Raw genomic sequence first — 24139 nt, forward strand, 5'->3', positions numbered from 1 at the left:
GGAGTTTTATTGGCTTTCTATGTAAACCAAGGAATATCAGCCTCTTTCTCTCCTCTATTTTCTTATCTACAACATTCTTTCCTTATCTCTCTCTAAATCATTCTCTTCACCGACACCGTCACACTTCGGATAGCCTGGATCCAAGCCGGAGCAGGACCCCGGCACTATACTGTCATTATTAGATGATTACTTACTTTTTCTGTAGCATTCTTTTCCTATAGCAGTATGTAACTACATTCTATACAGTATATACATTCCTATAGCAGTATGTAACTACAATATGTAGCTACAGTACATAGTTACATTCTTTCCTTGTAGCAGTATGTAGCTAACAAATGAAACACCTTGATTTTCCTACAGTTTGGATAGAAAAATAAGATATGTGGTAAACAATCACAGTATTCTTGCCTGGAGAATCCCCATGGACAGAGGAGCCTGGTGGACTACAATCCAGGGGGTCACAAAGAGTCGGACACGAATGAGCAACTAAGCACAGCACAGTTCAGATTTATTTCAAGTTTTGCAATTACTTTATGTTAATCAGAATAGAAAACAGTATTAGTAACAATCAAGTTGAGAAAGGATGGTGGTGACTATGCTGTCACTAAACAGAACTATTGTTAGCCAAACGCTAAAGTACTTTCGAGGCTGTATATTGTCACCTTGCTTATTTAACTTATATGCAGAGTACATCATGAGAAATGCTGGACTGGAAGAAACAAGCTGTAATCAAGATTGCCAGGAGAAATATCAATAACCTCAGATATGCAGATGACACCACCCTTATGGCAGAAAGTGAAGAGAAACTAAAAAGCCTCTTGATGAAAGTGAAAGAGGAGAGTGAAAAAGTTGGCTTAAAGCTCAACATTCAGAAAACGAAGATCATGGCATCCGGTCCCATCATGTCATGGGAAATAGATGGGGAAACAGTGGAAACAGTGTCAGACTTTACTTTTGGGGGCTCCAAAATCACTGCAGATGGTGACTGCAGCCATGAAATTAAAAGACGCTTACTCCTTGGAAGAAAAGTTATGACCAACCTAGACAGCATATTCAAAAGCAGAGACATGACTTTGCCGACTAAGGTCCATCTAGTCAAGGCTATGGTTTTTCCTGTGGTCATGTATGGATATAAGAGTTGGATCATGAAGAAAGCTGAGCGCCAAAGAACTGATGCTTTTGAACTGTGGTGTTGGAGAAGACTCTTGAGAGTCCCTTGGACTGCAAGGAGATCCAACCAGTCCATTCTAAAGGAGATCAGCCCTGGGATTTCTTTGGAAGGAATGATGCTAAAGCTGAAACTCCAGTACTTTGGCCGCCTCATGCGAAGAGTTGACTCTGATTCTGGGAGGGATTGGGGCAGAAGGAGAAGGGGACAACAGAGAATGAGATGGCTGGATGGCATCACGGACTCGATGGACGTGAGTCTGAGTGAACTCCGGGAGTTGGTGATGGACAGGGAGGCCTGGCGTGCTGCGATTCATGGGGTCGCAAAGAGTCGGACACGACTGAGTGACTGAACTGAAAGTACTTTTGAACAAAGCTATTCACTGTACATGGAAACCACCATGGTCTTAGGTTAATCATTTACCTTTTTCTCTTTTGCATGCTTGTGAGCCAAGAAGACTCAATGGTACTATCTTAAAAGGTCCAAGATAAAATTTTGTTAGTCTGCTTGGGGAAAAGATTAGGTTCATCATCAAACATTAATATTCTTGGTATGAAAGCTAAATTGAGGCACTGTTCTTTCTCTCACTGGGAAAAATAAAAAAGGATTCCTTTGAATATTCATTCAGGTGTAAGGAACTGGATAGGGTACAGTGGTTTTTAGGATTAAGAAGTGTCCCTGGGAAGAGAAAGAGAAGTTAAAGTCTATGAAAGGAATCAGAGTCATTCAAGCAACAAAAAGCATTTTTAATTTCTTGTGAGCAGCCCAGTCATGCGTAGCCACTGGTCTGTATTTCATTTTATAAAAGTCTGGTGGTGCCGCATAGAAAGCCTTGTAGACAAACCCCAGACCTACTCCATGGTCTGTGATATTTCTATAAGCCATGCTGTTTTAATAGATAAATACAAATCTAAAAAGATATTAAAAATTTTTTGTTCTCTGATGCCAAAAAGGAATAACTCCCCCCGCCCCCACTTTTTCACAAAACATTTTAAAACTTTTAATTTTAATCCTTTTTCTCTGTTTTGGAGATGTATGCTAATATTTTTTAAAAAGTGAATAAACCTTCTGCCAGTTTTCCATCCCAGGACGGTCTTCTGGGAGCAGGGCTGTTGGAGCCACTTCAAAATGTGAGCATTTCAGGGGCACTTTGTCTTCCTGACGCTGGGAGTTTAGCCTAAGGACTTGGCTCCAGGTAGTAACTTTCTGTTTGTCACAAAGATATAAAAAGTTTTAATTTCTTTTGGATACAGACAGTTAACATGTCAAGAATGGATCATATCTGCCTGGCTCTATAAAAGGGTGAGAGGTCCTTGTCTCAGCAAACTCTTTAGCGACCTGCCTATAATGTGCATCACAGTCTGATTTAATGCTGATTCAATACTTATCTGGGATTATCTGAGTTGGCAGGTGATTTTATTTTCAGTTATGTTTTCCCAATGTGTTCCAAAACCAGATGAAGTAGTAGAATTTATCAGGAAGTCTTACAGTTACCCAGAAAGAGAGCTATTGCTATCTTTGTTTTAACAAGGGGCGAAGTTGAAACATAAATAAAGGGAGGGCGCTGTGAGTCAGTGGCAGAGCTAGGAATGGACCAGCGGTTCAAACTCTGATTCTGAGTGAAGAGGAGAAAGAAAACACAGAAATGCCTCATTTCTCCCCCACATAATTTAGTTTGATTTTCAAGTTAAGTGAACCAGCTTGCCCTACAGGTCAATGGACTATGATGCTGTGTCATTTTCAAGGGTGGTCACCCGTGGAGCATAATCCTGTAATCCCGCTTCTCGCACAAATTCAGACAAGGTCCAGGAATCAGACGTAACTCCACTATGACCTTTTCGCTCTAAAAATAAGCCAATATTGTCTCTGTAGGGAAGGCGGATGGAGCGTGTGAATAATGGCTCTTCAATTCCCAGCAGCTTCCGGGTATGCCGAGAAATTACCTGTAATGCAAGGATAGCTTTTTAATGGGAATTTCCTGAAAATACAACTATAATCAAGTTAAGTTTTACTTAGTTTCATAAGCTCTTGAATGCTAACCCCTCAAGCTAGTTCTATGAGGAAATAAAACCATGGCTTCCCACCCTGGCATTATCGAAACACATTTCTTAAGAGAAACATCACATGATTTATCTTTCTACTTAAAGATGTTTCCAGGCCCTTGGATCAAATAGGCACAGATGGGTTCATTTCTCTTTTTTTTGGCTGAGCAATCTGACCGACAATATGAGCAGATAATATGTTCAGATTAGGAGCCATGACTTTCTCTAGGAAGGTTAATAAATAACTTGTCTATAAGGGGCTCAGTTAATAATCAACTAAGAAAAAAATCACTACTCAAATAGTTATTCAATGCATTGGACTGGAAATAAATCTCAAACACTAAAAAGCAGACATTAAAATTCCAGTTAAAATGCATTAGTGCTTATACTTGTGTATTTTTTAAAAATACTTTTGCCAGAATTTTCAATGTCTCTAAAATATAGTTTGTATTCACTGAGTACCATGCCACTTGATATGCTCGATTAAACTGTCATTGCACTTTCAAAGTCTAGTTTTAATTGTAGATCTGCTATAACATTGCTATTTGAATTCATATTCTGCCTCTGGGTGAGAATGTAGTCCATGAGACTGCTGCTAGAACACAGTCAAAGGAGTATGTGGAATGAATTTGCATGTGTTTAAAAATACTGGCCATAGTTACAAGACTGTGAAATTCACACCACAGATATTTCTAAGTCTGATGCAAAACGGCTCAGAAAGTGCATTTTAGATAAGAGAGCTTTCTTCTCAAATCTGACTTAAATTGGAGTTGTTCAGACTCGAGGGGTGGTTGTAGGTAAAGGACAGAGTCATGTCATTGCCTTGCACTCCCGGTGGGAATACTAATTGAGGTCTGTGGCCACTGAGGTTTCAAGATTCAAAAGACAAACACAGGGGAGTCCCTTAAGCTGAGTTCCAATTAAATGTGGAAGGAATGGAGAAACAGGGAATCATCGTTAGAATAACAGTAATAACTGATGCAGGGAAGATACACTGATGAATGCTAAAGTTATCGGGCAAAGCTTTAAGGTGAAACAGGTAATTTGCATAGCCTCAGACTACCTCCCCCAGTATGTTTAATACTTGTGGTATTTACTCTAGGTCTGTGCTGTGCTGTGCTGAGTCGCTCAGTTGTGTCCAACTCTGCGACCCCATGGACTGTAGTCCACCAGGCTCCTCTATCCATGGGGATATTCTCCAGGCAAGCATACTGGAGTGGGTTGCCATGCCCTCCTCCAGGGCATCTTCCCAACCCAGGGATGGAACCCAGGTCTCCCACATTGCCTGCAGATTCTTCACTCCCTCTAGGATGGGGGGAGCTTAATTCTCCTCCCTTTGACTGTGGGCTGGACTCAGTAACTCACTTTTGATGAAGAGAATATGAAAGAGAAACACAGTAACTGTGGTGAAGAAATTTGCAGACACCACCTTAACCCAGTGATCAAAGTTAACATCTCCAATAACAGATCATGTCAATGCCATGTACTCCCTGCTATGATTAAATGATGTCATAACTTATGTGATGGTTTCCCCACAAAGTATAATTTCATGGGAAACATGAGACAAACTGAGGGAAATCTACAAAATACCAGGCTACTACTCTTCAAAGTGTCAAGGTCATGAAAGACAAAGAAAGATCAGGAAATTGTCCTATATTGGAGAAGACCAAGGAAACAGGACAGCTAAATGCAATCTCCAGCTGGATCTTGGAATGAGAAAAGGACATCAGTGGGAGAACTGTAGAAGTCTGCATAAAGTCCCTAGTTTGTTTAATAGTTCTGTGCTGGTGTTAATTTCTTTGTTTTGATAAAGGTATCCTGATTACATAAGATGTTAACACTAGGGGAAACAGGGTTAAGAGTACATGGGAACTCTCTGTACTATCTTTGCAACTGTTCTGTAAAACTAAAATTATTTGAAAATTAAAAAGTTTTTTTTTCATTTAGTGACAATTGCTGACATGTTGTTTGTGACATGAGTCGTGCTATTTAAGCAGCTTGCGACAAGGTAGGTGTAGTAAAATTGCTGAGATATTATAAAGCTGATAAGGTTCTACTTTGAAATATACAATCAGGGATATAAAAGGAATGTGCAGTTTATCTGTTCTTCTACAAATATTTGTCACAGAGTTATCTGTTATCTTTTGTTCACTTGGAGTGAATGGTTAAAAATATTTTGAGAAATATTTTTTTAAGACAGAAAGCTAAAGTAAACGCAGTGCTATCTTGTCTATTAATAGCTTGTTCCTAGAATAAGTAGGGACAAGAAAAGGACAATATAGAAATATTTTCTCCTTTTTACCAAATGAGTACATCACTACAAATGGGAAACACAGGAGAGCAGTTTCCAGAGCTCCCCTGGCCAGGGAAGAAGAATAATTAGTGCTTCTTTTCTTCTCCGCTCCTCCCAGTCTAACCTATACATTTAGCTCTCCTCTGGTCCTAGGAAGGACAAAGGGAAAGGTGAGTTATTTCTGTAGGGGAAGAATGAGTAGTTGCAAAATTATGAAAGTAAAAGGAAGTTGAAGAGAACAGAAACTGGCCATGAATTAACTGCAAGGCTTATAAACGGGGCTTCCTTGGTGGTTCAGATGGTAAAGCGTCTGCCTGCAATGTGGGAGACCTGGGTTCGATCCGTGGGTCAGGAAGATCCCCTGGAGAAGGAAATGGCAACCGACTCCAGTATTCTTGCCTGGAGAATCCCACGGACAGAGGACCCTATAATCCATGGGGTTGCAAAGAGTCCGACATGACTGAGCGACTTCACTTCACTTATAAATGGGAAGCACAGTTTACATGTGATCCAATTTCTTGGCAGCCATGTCCAAAATTCTGTACACTCAAGCAACCTGTCCTGACTCCTCCCAATCTCTAACACCTGTGAACGATGATAACTGAGAGTTGGCATGAAAAAGATAATTACATTGCTTAAGTGTTGTTATGAGATAGAATTGTGGATGTACTGTACTAGTGCTATAATTACAATGGTGGGGTAACAAACGCTTAGTATATCAGTAAGGAAGGTATCTGTGGTATGCTTAAGGTCACTTTTGATCTCTAAAAAGTTACGTGTATCATAGTGTATAATTAACTTTTTTTTATGTGGACCTGTCAAGCAAAGCTTATCTAACATACCTGTATGAATATATTGATCTTTGTTACCCTAGTAATTTCAAGGAGAGGCCATATTTGTCTACTGACTTTGATAATAGGTATTCCAAAATTTGCTTATTCAAACTTCTTGGAATATAAGGAGAGACTACTGGGTTCATCATTTACTACTGAGGATTTCAGAAGATATTTAAGACCTCTTGCTTCTTGCAAGGCTAGAAAAAGCATAATTAGAATTTTTATTATTCACATTGATATTGTACTTTTGGAATGAAAATGTCAAGGAAAGCAAAATGACTTGGCACTCTTAACACTTTCTCATGATGAAAAGTTGAAGTTTCTGGTATTTAAATGTTTTAGGAATTTATATTACAAGTTATTGTACTAGTGCATTTTTGCAAAACTTTTGCATTTCTGTTCCTTATTTAGAAAATTGAGTACATTATATACATAAGTAGAAATTAGAGCTCATAAAAATGGTTGTATTATCTTTGAACATAAAAAGGATAAGATATTTACCTGGTAGTACTTGGTAGCTACATGAAAGCATGATTGTAATTAATAATTTGTAGTAAGTTTCCCTTTTCTATATTATGTATATGTAGGTTCACAGTTACAAAATTATTCATTTAAAGAGGCAATATTTAAAAAAGAGGCAATATAGTGTAGTGGTTTAAATAGAGCATGGATTGGGATATTACACAGAATATATCTGAATCCTGGCTCTTATTATCTGAATGATTTTGTGTAAGTTGCTTCACCTTTCTGGCCTCAGTTTTCTCTTCTGTAAATGGGGATTAAATAAAGTGATAGATGTATGGTATCCAACTTACAGTAAAAACTTAGAGAAGATAGCTATTGATAGAGTACAAGAGACTAAATGTTCACTTAGGACTATGTATTTAACAATTTAAAGGATTTCTTTATATCTTGTCAGAAAAAGGACTTTATATATTAACAAGGATAATTTTCTTACTTTCTAAATCATATAACTTATGGAATTATATAGTTCTAAGGACTGATCAAGAGTTACCTAAGGGGAAAGTCCTTGGCAGTCCAGTGGTTAGTACTCTGTGTTATTGCTGATGAGAACTTGGGTTTAATCCTTGGCCAGGGAACTCAGATCCTGCAAGCCATGTGGCGTGGCCAAAAAAGAAATAAAACTCACCAAACTCCCCTTGGGTGGGGAAAAAGAAAAGAAAAAAGGAATCACCTAGGGAACAAATTCCAGGGCCTACCCGAGACCTAATGAATCAAAAGCTCTGCAGCCTGGAACCCAAGAATCTTTTTTTTTTTTTTTTAATCTCATTTGATTCCAAAGCCTATCCAAGATTGAGAATCACTGAGGCAGAACATTTATGGGCAAAAGTGTAATGAATGAAACTACTGGTATGTTGAGATGGGAGGTATTGAAGCAAAGGGTACTGTTAACGCAAAGATAATCATGGACTGTTGGTGCTGGAGAGATCTTAGGAAACTGAGGTCCAGAGAGGTTAATGTAACTTGTTTCAAAGTTAGGGAGTAGAGCAAGCAAAACGCATATGGTGGGTTTTTTTTTTTTTTTTCAAGTGCCATATGGGTGTTAGAGACATAAAATGCAGGACAGCTTTGGAGGTGAGGCTACCATGGGCTGGGAAGATCGGGAAAAATTTCCTGGGGAGATGAGAATTGACCGGGGTCATGAAGGATGACTCTTCCCCTGGTGGCTTAGACGGTAAAGCATCTGCCTACAATGTGGGAGACCTGGGTTCAATCCCTGGGTCAAGAAGATCTCCTGGAGAAGGAAATGGCAACCCACTCCAGTATTCTTGGCCGGGAAAATCCCATGGATGGAGGAGCCTGGTGGGCTACAGTTCATGGAGTCGCAAAGAACCGGACACGACTGAACGACTTCACTCACATGAAGGATGACTAAGATTCATAGTAGTCATGCAGGGGTAGGGGGTATTAAGCAAAGATATATTAATCGGAGGGAATGCATGAGACAGGTTTTCGAGGGTGTGAGCTTGATCTGTGAGGCTGGAGCAGGAGATTCATGGTGGTGGGAGAACACTTGTGGAGGATCCTGAATCCTAAGCTAAGGAGTTGTGTGTGTGCTTAGTCACTCAGTCGTGTCGGACTCTTTGCAACCCCATGGACTGTAGCCAGCCAGGCTCCTCTGTCCATGGGATTCTCCAGGCAAGAATACTGGAGTGGGTTGCCAAGCCCTCCTCCAGGGGAATCTTCCCAACCCAGGGACTGAACCCAGGTTTCTCGCATTGCTAGAGGATTCTTCACCATCTGAGCCACAAGGGAAGCCCACCACGGTGAAGGTCAGGAGTTGAGACTATCTAAAGAAGGCTTCTGAGGAGAATACTGTGTAAATGGTTGGAAAGTAACAGTCTAAAATCAGGGCCCTTGAATCCAAAGGGCCTATGCTGTGCTACATTGCTTCAGTTGTGTCCAACTCTATTGTGACCCTATTGTGAGCCCACGAGGCTCCTCTGTCCATGGGATTCTCCAGGCAAGATTCCTGGACTGGGTCACCATGCCCTCCTCCAGAGGATCTTCCCCACCCAGGGACTGAACCCGTCTCTGGTGTCTTGTGCATTGGCAGGTGGATTCTTTACCACTAGCACCACCTGCAAAGCCCCCAAAGGGACTATAGACAGAAGCTAAAAGCAGGCTACTGGAATGTTTGTATATTCTAGTAAAGGTCTGATAAAGGTCTGAACAAGTGGGAATGGAGAAAACCAGATGCTATAGGAGGAGAGATAGTTCTTGGGATCTTTGTGGAGAATCAAAGGAAAGAGTGGAAGCAACCACTTTGAGCCTGGGGGACTGGGAGTATGATAACACCACTGGCAGAAATCGAAGGCCAGGTTGGAATAAAAGGAGGTTGGTTTTAGATAGATGGTAGTACTGCTGCAGTGCTCTGTTAGGAAACTATACACAACTCACCTTCATGTCCTCAAAATCTGTTATCCCCATCTGAGGGAGGTTTGAGCAGTTTACATGTATGAGTTTTCGGCCACTGATGAAGTTTGTGGTAAAACACTCCTGTCAGTACAATGAGAACATCACTCAAAAGATGGATGGCAAATACAGGAAGAAAAAGCAAGAAAGAGAAAGGGAGGAGGGAAGGAAGGAAAGAGGCAAGGAGGGAGGGATACATAAATCATGTTTGTTGCTAGCGCTGTACTGAGAAAAAATTTTAATAATCCTACATATTTTAAACTCTTGATTAAATTTCATACTGCTGCTTATTATTATTTTTTGGGGGTATGATACAACCAGTGCTTCTTTCTTACCTGAACTACATTTTTAAGTACAGAAGTACCAAAGATTTCAGATCTTGTGTTGTTTGTAGTAGCCTAAGGCTCAGAGGGTAAAGCATCTGCCTGTGATGCAGAAGACCCAGGTTCGATCCCTGGGTCAGGAATATCCTCTGGAGAAGGAAATGGCAACCCACTCCAGTATTCTTGCCTGGAGAATCCCATGGACAGAGGAGCCTGGTGGCCTACAGTCCATGGGGTGGCTTGGCTTGGACACAACTGAGCGACTACACTTAAGAACATAGTTGGCAGTGAAATAAGAGGATTCACTCCATTTTAAAAAGAAAATTAGTCTTGGTTAATTGGCTATAAAAATTAGTACTGGTGGGTGATCACAACACATATAACACATTTGGGGTAGATACTAAGACTAACAATACAAGTTCAAGTTAAGGGAGCTGCTAATAAAAACAAAGTACCAAAAAGTCTACCTCAGGGACTTCCCTTGTAGTCCACCCAGTGGTTGGGAGCCCGCCTTCTGGTGTGGGGGATGGATGCAGGTTCCATCTCTGGTCGGGGAGTTGGGATCTCACATGCCATGGAGCAGTTACCAAGCTCATGAGCCGCAATGAAGACCGAGTGCAGCCAAAAAATAAAATTTTTTAAGCTTAAAAAAAACCCCAAACCAAAACAATCTACCATGGATGAAATCTTTTTAGGAATACAGATTTCTATGAAAAGAAGCCTACATAAATTAGTCTTTATTCAAGGATTGTAGAGAAGTATAATCACTGTGATGAATAGCAAAAACAATAGTGACCTTTCCCTCCTCTCCCAATATACGAATATATGTATATATCAGTGGAAAGGCCAAAATTAAAATCCAAGTTACCTCTACCATCGTCCATGCCTGTCCTACACTTCTTCCAGTGAAGATGCAAAATCTCATTTAAGGATAGAGGAATAAGAAGTAAAGGAATGAGAGTATGTAACACACACACAAAAATGTTATTTTTGTGTACCTTGTATTGAGGGAAGCCTAGCTGGCAAATCCACTTGGCAACTTTTTCTGGGCTCCATTGAAGATACTCAAATTGTAGATCAGAATTTTTTTCTGGCTGGGTGTCTCTATCTTTATATACCAGTTTCATTGACTCTAGGGACAGATCTTGCTTTTCACCAGAGGACTCTTTTAAATCCCTCTGAGACTCAGAGAAAAAGGAGTAGAATTCATAATTGGTATCAGAAAGCTGGAACAGATTTTGGAGTTCTTTAGAAAACTCATAATCTGTATTCACTGAGTCTACTTCACTTATTGGAAAAGGCTCTAATACACAGTCTTTTGAAACTTTAGTTTCTTTTAACAACTTTCCTGTTGGATAGTCAGAGTACTCAGGCTCATCCCTGTTGACAGAATGTTTAAATTTGATTGCTTCTGGCCTATCTTCCTTGGCAAATTCTACAGGTGTCTCTCTTCTAAGCAGTTGTTTGGTTTTATCCAATAACTCTAAATCTATCACCCTAGTTGGCTCTGTTTGTGTCTTCTCTTGTACCTCTGGTTTGATCTTTTGTGGTGGCATTTGACCTGTTTCTTTAGTTTTCTCCGGTTCTTTCTTTGGAAACTGTGCTTTAGTTTGTTCTGGGGGCTCTGGACCTTCCTCCTCAGTTGACTTTCTTAGTGTCTCCTCTGATCTGAACTTCCGTGATGGTGTTAGATCTGTCTCCTCGGTTGACTTCTTCTGCTTATCTTTTTGATCTGCTGATTTGGTGTCCTCTGGTGGCTCTAGAACTCTCTCTGCAGTTGACTTACTTGGTGTCTCCTCCTGAACTTCTGGTGTGATCTTTCCTGATGGCTCTCTAACTGTTTCCTCAATTGGTTTTCTTGACTTTTCCTCAGAAAACTCTGATTCGATCTCTTCTAGTGGCTCTGGAGTTTTTTCTTGTCTTTCCTCAGTAGCCGTACTCGGTCTCTCTTCTGGAAACTCTGGTTTGGCCTGCTCAGGTGACTCTGTCCATTTCTCTGTAGGTGACTTACTTTGTATTTCCTCTGGATTCTCTGATGTGGTCACATCTGGTGGCTGTTGATCTGCCTCTTCAATTGATTTTCTTGGTTTCTCACTTGGAGATTCTGGTTTGGTCGGCTCTGTAGGTTCTAGACCTGTCTTTTCATATTGTTCTCTGAATGACTCCTCTGGAACCTCTGGTTTGCTCTCTTCTATGGGTACATCCTCAGGTACATCCGGTTTGGCTTCCTCCTCTGGTTCCTCATGGTTTCTGTCCACAGGGATTTGCAAATCCTTGAAAAGGACTCTTTCTACCTGTCCAAAAGTCTCTGAATTTACCTCTAGGGGAATCCCTAGCTCAACCTTGCTGAAGAGGTCTATCCTGGACTTGTGGGGAACCTCTTCCTCGGACGTCCAGATTGGTTTTAGGTGCGGAGGCACATCTTTAGCACTCTCTGATGTCTTCTCTTTGAAGGCCTCTTCCTCTGACTCTGGCTGTGGCTCTTGGTCAATCTCTACAGGAATCTCTGGGCCTGGCTCTGCCACGCTGCCTGGTTCGATATCTTCGGTCACCTGAAGAAACTGAAGTTTCGGTCTCTCAGTCTTCAGGTCTTCATTTTCGTCAGAGGGGGAATCGTAATCCTCTGGGACTTGAGCCATGACGCAGATGAGCCGTCGCGCCCAGGCTACCTAGCAACTCCAACTTCCGATAGCGTCTCTATGGAGACCACGACTTCCGGCCAGGTCGCAAGGAATCTTCCCCTCCCCGGGTTTTGTTTGTTCTTTCAAGCACTGACTAAAAATCTGCCATGGCTGACTGAACTGAACGCCCCCCCCCCGCCCCCCGAGCCGGGTCGCCAGCCTCCGCTGACCAGAGCTCCCGCGAGGGCGCGGGGGCCGGCTCGCTGCCCCTTCCGGCCCGCGGGCTCCGCTCGGCTCTTCGCGGCGGAGCTCGGCCTTCGGCTGTTTCCGGAGCTCCCGGCGGCGAGCGGCAGAGGCGCTGTGGGCGCGGGCTGCAGATGTCGGACCCGCGGGCGGCTGAGGGGCCGGGCGTCTGGAGCCCCGCAGCCCGCCGAGGGCCGGCGCGCGGCCTCGGGGACGGCCTGGGAGTGGAGGGGAGCCAGGCGGCTGCCTCAGGTACGCAAGGCCGGGCGCCGGCGGGTGCGTGCCGCCGGCCTCGGGGCCCGGCGCTTCGGCGCGAGGCTTGGGCGAGCTCCGTCCCGCGATGCCCGGAGGAGCGGACCGGCCTGGGGGGAGCCCCTTCCCGCGCGGAGCCCCTGCCTCGGCTCCTGCCCGAGCCGCGACCCTCCTGCGCCCAGCACCCCTCATCCCGGCCGCTGCCATCATCCGAGCTTGCCCTTCGCTCGAGATTATTTTCTACTTCTGTTTTCGAAATGCCTTAGTTCCTGCCCGCTTCCTTTCTTAGATCGGCCCCGGTGGTAGTGACCGAGCTGCTGTGCCCCCGGCGGCTCTTCAGCCTTCAGCACAGGCCCGCCAATCACTCCTTGGGTGCTGACCCCCGACCCCGCCGCCCTGGCTGCCCCGGGGTTTCTGGCTCCCCGCCCTGATCCTCACCTCTATCTCAGGTCCCGACCTTCTTTCGCGCGCCTCTCCGCCCGGCATCCGAAGAGGCAGCCTCGCCTTCATCTGTCCAGAATCTCATTTGCTCTAGCCTCCTTCCCCCCGCTCCACGCCCAGCACCTAGGACCCCGCACCTCACCTCGCATCTTTTTCTGTCCATCAAGAGTGGGCGAGACGAAAAGCAGAGTTGGAAGTTATGTAGGCTCTGGGGTCTCTTTGAATGAACATAGCGGCCAAGGCAGGAAATAGCGACCAGGTAGGAACATTGGCGACCTCCCTCATTCTCCGGGACCCTCTTCTTGTTCAGGAGACTTATCTCGTTTCTACCCACGCTAGTTTCCTCCGTGTGGATTGCTACATTGTCAGTGTTCGAAGGCGAAAGTGTCCCGCGATTGCACTTTTACCTTTCATGTCTCCTTATCTCTACACGGAATGCAACTGAAAAGATGCTCCTTTGAAATACAAAAGGGTAGGTGGGGAGAGAACTGGTCTCCCCAAGTAGCAAGTATGAATTAACTTTCCAGTTCTGAAATTAAAATCGACCCCATATAGTACAGGTGGTGCCATGGTGCCTGCGTTGGAGGCTGAATCTTTCATTTACTTGGGCAAGTTATTTTTCTATTTGTTTCCTCATCTATAAACTGAGGACACTGTAGTACCTGCCTGAAAGACTGCTGGGAGGATTGCATAAACCAGTGTGTATGAGGCACTTGGTGCCTAGCCCAGGGTATGCACGGTTACTGGTGTTACCCATTACTGTGAGAATAAGGTCTGAAACTCCACATGCGGTCAGAGGTGTTCTTGAATGTGTATCTTCCAGCATGGTGACTTTCCTTGTTTTTTTCTTCTGTCCTAAATAGCTCCCATTTCCTAATGGGCCAAAGTACTTGGGACACACACACACAAACCCCTTTGAATCACCCAGCTTTTTCCTTTTCCTGTGACTTTATGTTCTCCTACTTTAAAACGTTTAACAAGTTTTGGCTTTTTCCTTCCTAAGAACTCTGATGCTTTGTAGTAAATCAGAAATTTTAAGCCTACTTTCTGAAAGATTGAGCAAATGAACACTCAGAATGTCTCATTAACATCTGTCCCTTGCATCTATCAATATTTATAAATTAAGGCTTTTTTTAACTTCCTTTTTAGATCTTTGTGGCAAATATACCCAAGCATTTTAAATATAAAGGCCTTAGTCCAGAAATGTGTTGGAGGATAGTGGGTTTGTCTCTGAGTGTGTCCTGCCCCCTGCCCCCCAGCCCACCCCTTGTAATTGGTTCCTGCATTCACATTTTCCTCCCAGGACTTGATAGAAATACTTATGATTACTTCCTTCCTCTTGCCCTCAGAAAGCAGGGTGAGTGTTGTTTTCTTTTATGTTGTGTAGGGGTTTGTTATTGTGGTCCAGAACAACTTCTTCCCCTTGAGGTAACATTTGTTGCTAATAAAATAGATAATAAAATAATAGTTGTGAGAGCTTACGCTAATTGAATGCGTACACTGTGCCAGAATGTGGAAAAAGATTTCCTTGTATTATCTGACTTAATCCTGTCAACAGTCATTTCCTCCCCATTTTACAGAGCAAGCTACAGCTGAGAGAGGTTAACTTACTTGCTCAAGTTAGGTGTGCAGTTTTCACCATCTGTATTGTTACTTTGTTTTGATAAAGTTCCCAATAGTTTGTTTATTTTTTGGCCATTAATCAAGTATTGATATTCTCGGGCAGGTAATGGTCTTTGCCATCAAGGGGTTTATAGTTTAGTAAAATGAGAGTGCCAGGAAGAAAAATCAACAATTCAAAACTTCATATAATTGGGTGTTTTTTATTGCAGTTATTTATGTGTGTACACCCAAGAAGTCAGCTGGAGGGTGGAGATAGAGTCTATCTTGTCTATTTCTCTCCAGGAACCCTTGATGTTGTGTCCTAGGTGTTCTGGAAATGCTTGCCAGATTGTGAGACGAAGTCTCAACATACATAGAGATTTGAAGGACCATCCAGTGCGTATCAAGAATGTTCTTTAGGTTAAAGCAGTGGTTCTCAACCAGGAGAGGTTTTGCCTCTCCTAGGGGACATTTTGATTGTCACTTGGGTTGGGGAGGAGAGGAAGCACCATTACTGAGACTCAGAAACTTCCATCCATGTATAGGAAAGAAGTAAAATATTAGTCGCTCAGTCGTGTTCAACTCTCTGCGACCCCATGAACTGTAGCCCACGAGGCTCCTCTGTCCGTGGAATTTTCTAGGCAAGAATATTGGAGTCGGTTGCCATTCCATTCTCCAGGGGATCTTTCTAACCCAGGGATCAAACTGGGGTCTCCTGCTTTGCAGGCAGAGTCTTTACTGGGTGAGCCACCAGGTAAACATCCTTCAATGCACAGGACTGCCCCCACCACAGAGAATTATCTGGTCCCAGGTGAACTTGAACTTGTTTGTTATTCTTATGTAGTCAGTAGTGCTGCTATTGAGAAATCCTGAGTTAGAGTTAAGCTGGGTTTCCAAAGCTGTGTGGACAGCATGCATTTGCCTGAGCTCAGAGGTGTGTAGGCTTGGGAGTAAACTCAATACGCTGCTTCAAATTAGGAGTTTGATTGAATCCTTGTGCCACCTTCCTCTGGAAAACGACCCAATGAGTAAGCAATGGAGTAACCAATAGAGACCTAAAAATGAAATCAAGAGGTTTCTGTCATTCTTTCTTAGAGGGAAAAGTGCAGTAAAAAATGAGATTGGACATGCAGTTGTTATTGAATTAAGGGTTTAGATGTCTCAGTGTATCTTATTCTTTCAAAGCAGGAATTTATAATTATCCAGAATAACTGTGACTTGTTTTTTAAAAGTATTCTCGATAGAGACTGCCTTTTCAGGGTCTTCATATTTGTCAGCTGAGGTTTTGGTTATGAACTAAGAAAAATGTTGATGTTCTGAACTAAGTTCTCCAGTGGTCATAGTGTTCTTGTTGCTTTATGAACTGTAATTATTTTTAATAGTCTTTTATTTGGGGCACCTGGGTCCTTCAATTCCCGAGAGAGTGAGCACTCGTTATAGAGTGAAACTCTGAGGCATACATTACATCACTTAAGAACAGGTCTTTTCATTCTTTCATGGTTTGTTTCTTTGTAGTTTAGGGACTTTGCAGAAAATAAAGGGCGAAGTCTGTTATAACCTTGAAGTCCGCAGTAGAACTTGGTCTGGTGTATATGACCCTGAGAACTATCAATTCATGTAGACTGTCAAGGACTGCAAATAGGTCAGGTGAACTTGAACTTGTTTGTTATTCTTATGTAGGACTTAGAGCAGAGCAATAAGTCTTTCTCCAGTTTTGGAAATGTTGCTTATCTGTGTCTATTTCAATTTCAATTAAAATTTTAAAATTGGTAGTTATCATGTTGGACGGAGCAAAAGAGTGGATGTCCATGCCAGACAGTCCCTGTGGTTTTGGGGTTTCTATTGTAGTTTTATATCAGAAGAGTATAAATTTCTTCTGCCTGTGGTTATTTCTTTTTTTTTACAGCAGTTGTGTTTTTATGCTGTTGAGGTGGTCAATTTAGTCCCGTCATAATTCTGTTTGTAATGGTACAATCGAGGTTTGTAATCTGAACGACCATGGAGTGTGACCCACTCCCGAGGGCTAAGGAGAAACTGGATCACATGGACGTGGTCTCTGGATTTGGTTGGACTCAACTCAGCTGGTTTCTTTTCGTTTAAGCTTCTTGAGTCTATAACCACGTAACCTGCTTTTGGTTCCTCTGTAGTTGAATCTAAGAGGCTAGGCTAATTATCTCTTTGCCGCCTGTTTAGTGAAGGGAAAGTCCTATGAGACCTATTTTGAAGAACCCTGACTTGATATTCAAATAAAAAGCCGGCATTTTGGTTCTCTTTGTAGAGAGTACAAAGTACACAATGCATTTAAACACTACATTTAAATCTGTAGCATGACCAGAATGTCTAAAACCTTATTCTGGTAACATAGAAAGAAAACATGTTTTTAAAATTGTCAGATATAAAGTAAATTATTTTAAGAAAATTTCTTTTTTCCTTCTCACTTTTGCTATAAAGGCCATCAATTCAAAATTGAGTTATTCTCTCTCTTTCTTTTTCTTAGTTTTTTTGGTCTCACTGTGCGGCATGCAGGATCTTAGTTCCCCAACCAGGGATTGAACCTGTGTCCCCTGCAGTGGAAGCTTGGAGACTGAACTATTGGACTGCCAGGGAAGTCCCTAAAAATTGAGTTATTCTTTTTAAAAATTGTTTTTCGCTGAGCCACATAGCTTGTGGGATCTTAGTTCTCTGACCAGGGATTGAACCTGGTCCTCAGGCAATGAAAGCAATGAGTCTTCAAAATTGAGTTATTCTTGAGTTTCCCATTTCCTCTTTCTGTTCGTTGTTTCCAAGACTTTGGCCTTTCAGGTACCATAATCAGAATTTTTGCCATGTTAGAGAATATATTCTATTGGTTATTGTTTTTTCTTTAAATTGACATTTAAAATATTGTTTCATTTTAAATAATATTCATGATATTACTAGTTTGACGCATCAGTTTTCTTAAGACATATGAAAATAAATACCATTAAAATAAAAAACATTGTCCTAAGTACCATCTAAATTTGCAACACTTGTCCTGGTTTCTCTGTTCTCTTGTAGGAATACTTGTAGAATTGGTCTACATTTGGCTGACATAGTAAAAGCTATATTATAGAGAAATTGGCTTTTTCTTCTTTGTAGTGTTCTTAACTTTACTAACTAAATTTAGGAAACCTAAAAAGCTGTGTTTGTAATTGTTTTCTTTTTCTTTAAAACAGGACTGCACCTTCAACACTTTAAACTTCTGGAAATAAACATATATTTCTTCTTTTCTTCCTTCCTGCCTCTTTAAATCCAATTACAAGTTATTTTCACAGCAGTTCTTATATAATTTAGTGAATATCTTTAACCTTAAAAATCAAAAGCAGTATCTCTTTTCACTCTTTCCCCCCGCATACATTAAGTCATTCGGATGCTATGGGAAGTGGCTTTTCACGTATGAAAGATGCTCAGCCTAACTCATTGTGAGGAAAGTGGAAATCGTAACTGTGTTGGGTAGTTTGATATCTCACTGGTGATAGGGGTATGCAGAAACAAACACTTTCATGCATTGCCAAAGGGGGTGGAAATTGGTACAAGTGCCATGGAGGGCAATTTGTCAATATCTTTCAGAATTACAATATATGTCCTTATTGCCCCATTTTTTCCAGGAGTTTATCCTATAGATCACACACCTGTTTAATTAAAACAAATACAAGTTTATTATAGCAATGCTTGTAATGGTGAAAGATTGGAAAAAATGTAAATGTCCATCAATAGGGAACTGGTTAAATGAATTATGGAATACACTGCCAATGAAATATTAACCAGCTGTGGAAAGGAATGAGGAAGTTTGTTATAAATAGTTACAGAAAGGTCTCTGAGATATAAGTGGAGAAAACAAAGCATGTGTTAGGATGTCTAGTATGTCCATTATTTGTATGAAAAAAGGTATATATTTTTTTCTTTTTATACACACACACTTTTTTAATGTAAAATATCTCTGAAAGACTACACAAAACCTGATAACATTGGAGGTAGGGACTGAGAATGGAGGAAGTTTTCACTGTATACCTTTATGGTTTTTGAATTTTGAATAATGTGCATATATTACATATTCAGAAAAAGTATACACAAGCACGTTATGAGATTCTTCACTGTTTATTTCGTAAGTTACAGCCATTCTTCATATCTCTTGCTGCTCATCAGGAACTGACTTATGGACTTTTTTCTCTCAGATGAAATTTCTTTGAAATACAGTTTGCAAATCTGCTTAGGGATTATTTTCATGTAATTCTTTTTTTTTTAATTGAAGTATAGTTGATGTATAATACACAGATTACATGTATACAATATAATGACTCATAATTTTTAAATGTACTCATTTATAGCTATTATAAAATATTTGCTATGTTCCCCATGTTAGCTTATTTTGTTACTCTTTAAATCCACTTCTGTCTTCCTTTGTTGTGCTGTGCTGTGCTTAGTCGCTCAGTCGTGTCTGACTCTTGCGACCCCATGGACTGTAGCCTGCCAGGCTCCTCTGTCCATGGGATTCTCCAGGCAAGAATACTGGAGTGGGTTGTCAAGCCATCCTCCAGGGGATCTTCCCAAACCAGGGCTCAAACCCGGGTTTCCCGCATTGCAGGCAGATTATTTACCATCTCAGCCACCAGGGAAGCCTTATTTTTGTGCTAATTTTCATTTCTGTCTTAAAATTCAATGTTATCGAAGTATTCATTATGACTCACTACTTACAGAGGCTTATACTGTTTTCCAGTGACAGAGGGAAGGCAGACTTTCAAAGTTTCTATTTTGTTTCCATTTTATTCACTAAGGTATCTTCAAACTGAAAAGGGGCGAGGCAATGCAGGTTTCTGTTTTGAGTAATGGCATACTAGATAATTGGGGTTAGTTCTCCCACTGGAGACAATTAGGAAATAATTGTCCAAATATAAATATCTCCTTAAAGATCCTGGAGATTCATTATTCAGGTAATGAATGATTATTAGACTGTGATCCATGTAAGGGCAGAGAGAGAGGAGACCGAGGATCAGAGTCCAATTTGGGGTTCTTCTCTCCTCTGAGAGGATATGCTGGACTCTTAAGTGGACAGACTGAATGGCAAGACTGTGAAAGCATGTCTCTGAATTAAAGCAACAGGGATTAATCAAGTAGGGGGAACTCTGGTGAACCCCCATTTCTCTGGGCTAGAACCTTGAAAAGCTATGTTCTAGAAGTAAGGGTAAGTTAGAAGCAGACCATTGCAGAGACTACAGCTCAGCTTCAGAAACATCTGAGTTCATGAAATTGGGTTCAGATTACCCCAGGGTGTTAATGCCCCCTCATTATGGAAAAAGCAAAGCCAAATCTTTTCTGAAGGGTCACTGTAGTCTTCAATTTATTTTGACAAACAGTTTTGTGAGACAGTTTCGGGCATGTATCAGAAATGATCAGATGCATGAAAAGACCCAATCTGAACAAAAATCAAACAATGAATAAAACTGGATCCACAGGAACATCATTTTAGAGTTACCAGATATAGACTTTAAAATAATTATATTGTAATTCAATATAATTCAACTATACCATCATAGTATAGTATAGTATAGTGAATATACTATTCAACTATACTTCAATTAAAAATTGTATTTACTGTGTCCAAAGGGATAAAAGAGAAGCTTGAGAAATTTGGCAGAAAATTGAAATTTATAAAAATAGAACCAATTAGCAATTCTGTAACTGAAAAATACAGATGAAAATTAAAAACTCTGTTGATGGGTTTAACAATAAGTTATTACACCTGAAGAGAGAATAGTGGACTGGAAGAAAGGTCAGAAGAAAATATGTAAAATACAACAGTGGAAAATTCAGGAAAGATGTAAGAGACATAGAGGATGTGGTAAAAAGTCTAACATTCATACAATTGGAGTCCTAGAAGGTAAGGAGGTCAAGAATGGACAGAGAAATGTTTGATGAGATAATGGCTGTGAATTTTCCAAAACTAATGGAATCTACAGATTCATAAAGCCTGTATACCCCAAGCAGGGGTATATGAGCAACAGTAGGTACACATTAAATTAAAACTGCTACAAAACCAAAGCAAAGACAAAATATTACAAGTAGCCAGAAAAAAATTACAGTTTACCTTCAAAGGAATAGTCGTTAGGCTGACATCTGATTTATGCACAGAGCAGTGAAAGCTAGATTATCTTTAGAATACAGAAAGAAAATAACTACCAATATAGAATTTTTCTTAGTGAAAATAGTCTTCAAGAATGAAGGTGAAATAAAGATATTTTCAGGCAATTAAAAGCAGGATTTATTACCTACAGGTAACTATATTCTTTAGGCAAAATCAAAATGATTCCAGATGAAAAGGAAATTGCAGTTTAATGTCCCTCATTAACATAGATGGAAAAAGTCATTAGCAAATGATTAGCAGACTGATCCAGCCTTATGTATGACCAAGGTGGGGTTTTACAGAAATGCAAAGGTGTTTTAACATTTTTTTTTTAAGTCAGCTGTATAATCACCATTTTTATACAGTAGAGGATTAAAATTGCCAGTTTAATAGCAGCAGAAAAAAAAATGGTAAAATTCAGCTTCTACTTATGATTCAAAACTCTTAGGAAACCTAGGGTTAAAAGGAAACTTTCTTAATTGGATAAAGCGTATCTACAAAAACCCCATAAGCAGCATCAAACTTAATGAAGAAATTTGAAAGTTTTCCTTTTTCAGTTCAGTTGGTTGCCCACTCTCACCACTTGCTTTTCATCATTTTACTGAATATTCTAGCTAGAACAGTCAGGCAAGAAAAAGAGAATATATGAGGATTTTAAAGGAATCCTATTGAACCTGTGGTTTGCAGATGATGACTGTGTACACAGAAAGTCCAGAAGAGTCTATAGATAATTTATCTAATTAATAAGTTTGTCCAGATTGTTCAGTACAGGCCAATATGCAAATTTCCATTGCATTCATGTATACTAGCAAAGAAGTTAAAAATACATATATATGTATATATAATTTGGCATAAAGAAAGTTCAAATACCTAGGAGTAAACCTCACAAAATATATGTAAAAACTTTATGCAGAAGATTATATTATTATTGAGAGAAATTAAAGAATAAGTAAACGGAAGAATGTATCATATTCTCAGTTTGGAAGACTCCATATTGTGAAGATGTCAATTCTCCCCAACTTGATTTATAGATAAAAGCAATCCCAATAAAAATCCTAGCAGGGTTCTGGTGGGCTTTTAGGGTGGAATTTGACAAGCTGGTTCTAAAATATATATGTAGAAATGAAAGGCCATAAAATTGCCAAGATACTTGAGTAAGAACAACAGATGGTAAGGTTTGTTCCATCATGTATCAAGACTTTTAAAACATTTTATTGGGACCTCCCTTGTGGTCCAGTGGTTAAGACTCCATGTATCCACTGCAGGAGGCACAGGTTGGATTCCTGGTCAGGAAACTAAGATCCCACATGCCACATGGCTCTGGCAGAACAAAACATAAATGGACTAAGGCTTTTATGGAACAGCCCACTAGGCCCTAGAAATAGAATAAAAGCCTGGAAACAAAATCTTTGATTTGCAACAAAGATTGTACTGTGGAGTAATGGAGAAGGTATTGCTGGTGAAATGCTGGGAGGGATTGGGGGCAGGAGGAGAAGGGGACGACAGGATGATAAGTGTTGCTGGTGAAATGCTGGGAGGGATTGGGGGCAGGAGGAGAAGGGGACGACAGAGGATGAGATGGCTGGACGATGTCACCTACTCGATGGACGTGAGTCTGAGTGAAGTCCGGGAGTTGGTGATGGACAGGGAGGCCTGGCGTGCTGCAGTTCATGGGGTTGCAAAGAGTCGGACACAACTGAGCGACTGAACTGAAGAGAAAAGAAAGGAAAGAAAAAAAAAAAACCTTCATCCTGATCTCATACACCGTAAACACAAAAAAATCGACTCCAGTTGAACTGTAGATCAAAATGTGAAAAGAACCACAATAAACTCCTAGAAGATAATCTAGGAGAATATTTTCTTGATCTCAGTGTAGGGAAAGATATCCTAAATAGGACAAACAAACACTAATAAAGGAAACACTAATAAAGGAAAAGATTGATAAATTTTGAATTAAGAACTTTGGTTCATCAAAGGACAGCATTAAAAGAGTAAAAAGGTAAATCACAGAGTAGAAGCATGTGTTTATAACACATATAAGTGATAAAACTTTGTATAGAGATCTCATAAATAATAAAAAGACAATTCAGCTCTCAGCTTTTGGCTTGGAGGAGGCCAAGGTGCGCCTTTGTTTGGTTGTCCCTGATCCAAGTTCAGCTGACACCAGCTGCCTGGATGCCACAATCTCTTGTTTCTTCTTTTGCTTGATGCATTGCTCGAATGCATCATGTTCTGTCTCTGACCATTGTCTGCTTAGCCATCTGCTTTCATATGGCCTGTGAAGGCTTCTCTCAAAAGGTAGGCTCAGTCCCTTACCCAGCTGAGGCTCTTCACACAGACCCTTTGGTCTCTGGTATCAACCCCAGATTTGGGGACGAGAACTGGACACTTCGGGGCAAATGTTCACCTAAAAACAATGGCCAGCATTATGTTCCTTGGTCACAGAACTGTCCCTTCAAGGCTGTGGGGGAAGTTCCTTTTTTAAGTAATTTTTTTTTAAGTTATATATTTATTTTTGGCTGTGCTGGTCTTTGTTGCTGTACAGGTTTTCTCTAATTGTGGTAAGCAGGGACTGCTAGAGACACCCTACCACTAGACACACTACCAGGGACACTAGTTGTGTGGTAAGCACATCTAGAGAGTTGTGGCGCAGGCTTCTCATTGCAGTGGCTTTTCTTGTTGCCAAGCATGGGCTCTAGGCATGTCGGCTTCAGTACTTGGGGTACATGGGCTCAGCAGTTGCGGCTCCCGGGCTTAGTTGCTCTGTGGCATGTGGGATCTGCCCGGACCAGGGATAGAACCCACGTCTCGTGCATTGGCAGGTGGATTCTTTACGACTGAGCCACTGTGGAAGCCCTGGAGAAAGTTCTTAAGAAAGAGTTGTAAACGTCTCTAATATAACATCATTCTCAAAGAACAGTGAAAGAGTTGAAACAATCTCTAGCTCTAATAGTAGAAGCTTGGGGATTGGTTAAAGAAATTATGGTACAGCATATGGGATAATATGCAATATGGACCTAACAGAAACAGAAGATATTAAGAAGAGGTGGCAAGAATACACAGAAGAACTGTACAAAAAAGATCTTCATGACCCAGATAATCAAGATGGTGTGATCACTCACCTAGAGCCAGACATTCTGGAATGCAAAGTCAAGTGGGCCTTAAAAAGCATCACTACGAACAAAGCTAGTGGAAGTGATGGAATTCCAGTTGAGCTCTTTCAAATCCTGAAAGATGATGCT

At 40.9% G+C, this 24139-nt stretch overlaps 1 protein-coding gene and 1 long non-coding RNA gene across 3 annotated transcripts; one reads left to right on the forward strand and one right to left on the reverse strand.

The window, feature by feature from the left end:
• Nucleotides 1–2219: 2219 nt before the first annotated feature.
• On the reverse strand, nt 2220–12392 carry SAMD15 (sterile alpha motif domain containing 15). Of its 2 annotated transcripts, XM_040226005.1 has the most exons (3): nt 10598–12391; nt 9262–9360; nt 2220–3111 (listed from the first exon to the last, which is right to left on the reverse strand). In XM_040226005.1, the coding sequence occupies exons 1-3, from the start codon at nt 12236–12238 to the stop codon at nt 2890–2892; spliced, it is 1962 nt and encodes a 653-aa protein (XP_040081939.1). In that variant the 5' UTR covers nt 12239–12391; the 3' UTR covers nt 2220–2889. The 2 variants fall into 2 exon arrangements, with proteins under 2 accessions (XP_040081939.1, XP_040081940.1); XM_040226006.1 differs by lacking the exon at nt 9262–9360 and having other exon boundaries at nt 10598–12392.
• Nucleotides 12393–19356: 6964 nt separating this feature from the next.
• On the forward strand, nt 19357–23305 carry LOC120852688. Its single transcript, XR_005718612.1, has 2 exons — nt 19357–22347; nt 22404–23305. It is a non-coding gene; the product is annotated as an uncharacterized LOC120852688 (long non-coding RNA).
• The last annotated feature ends 834 nt before the right edge of the window (nt 23306–24139 follow it).

The sequence above is a fragment of the Oryx dammah genome, unplaced genomic scaffold (genome assembly GCF_014754425.2).
Source record: "Oryx dammah isolate SB20612 unplaced genomic scaffold, SCBI_Odam_1.1 HiC_scaffold_26, whole genome shotgun sequence".
Taxonomy (NCBI): Eukaryota; Metazoa; Chordata; class Mammalia; order Artiodactyla; family Bovidae; genus Oryx; species Oryx dammah.

What these genes read in the sequence shown, in the direction of transcription:
- SAMD15 (XM_040226005.1), bottom strand. Translation starts at nt 12,238, where the DNA reads ATGGCTCAAGTCCCAGAGGATTACGATTCCCCCTCTGACGAAAATGAA. An exon ending in TAGGCTTCCCTCAATACAAG is followed by an intron (nt 9,361 to 10,597) that starts GTACACAAAAAT and finishes TTGTACTGACAG; the next exon opens with GAGTGTTTTACCACAAACTT. An exon ending in CAGATTTTGAGGACATGAAG is followed by an intron (nt 3,112 to 9,261) that starts GTGAGTTGTGTA and finishes CTTGCATTACAG; the next exon opens with GTAATTTCTCGGCATACCCG.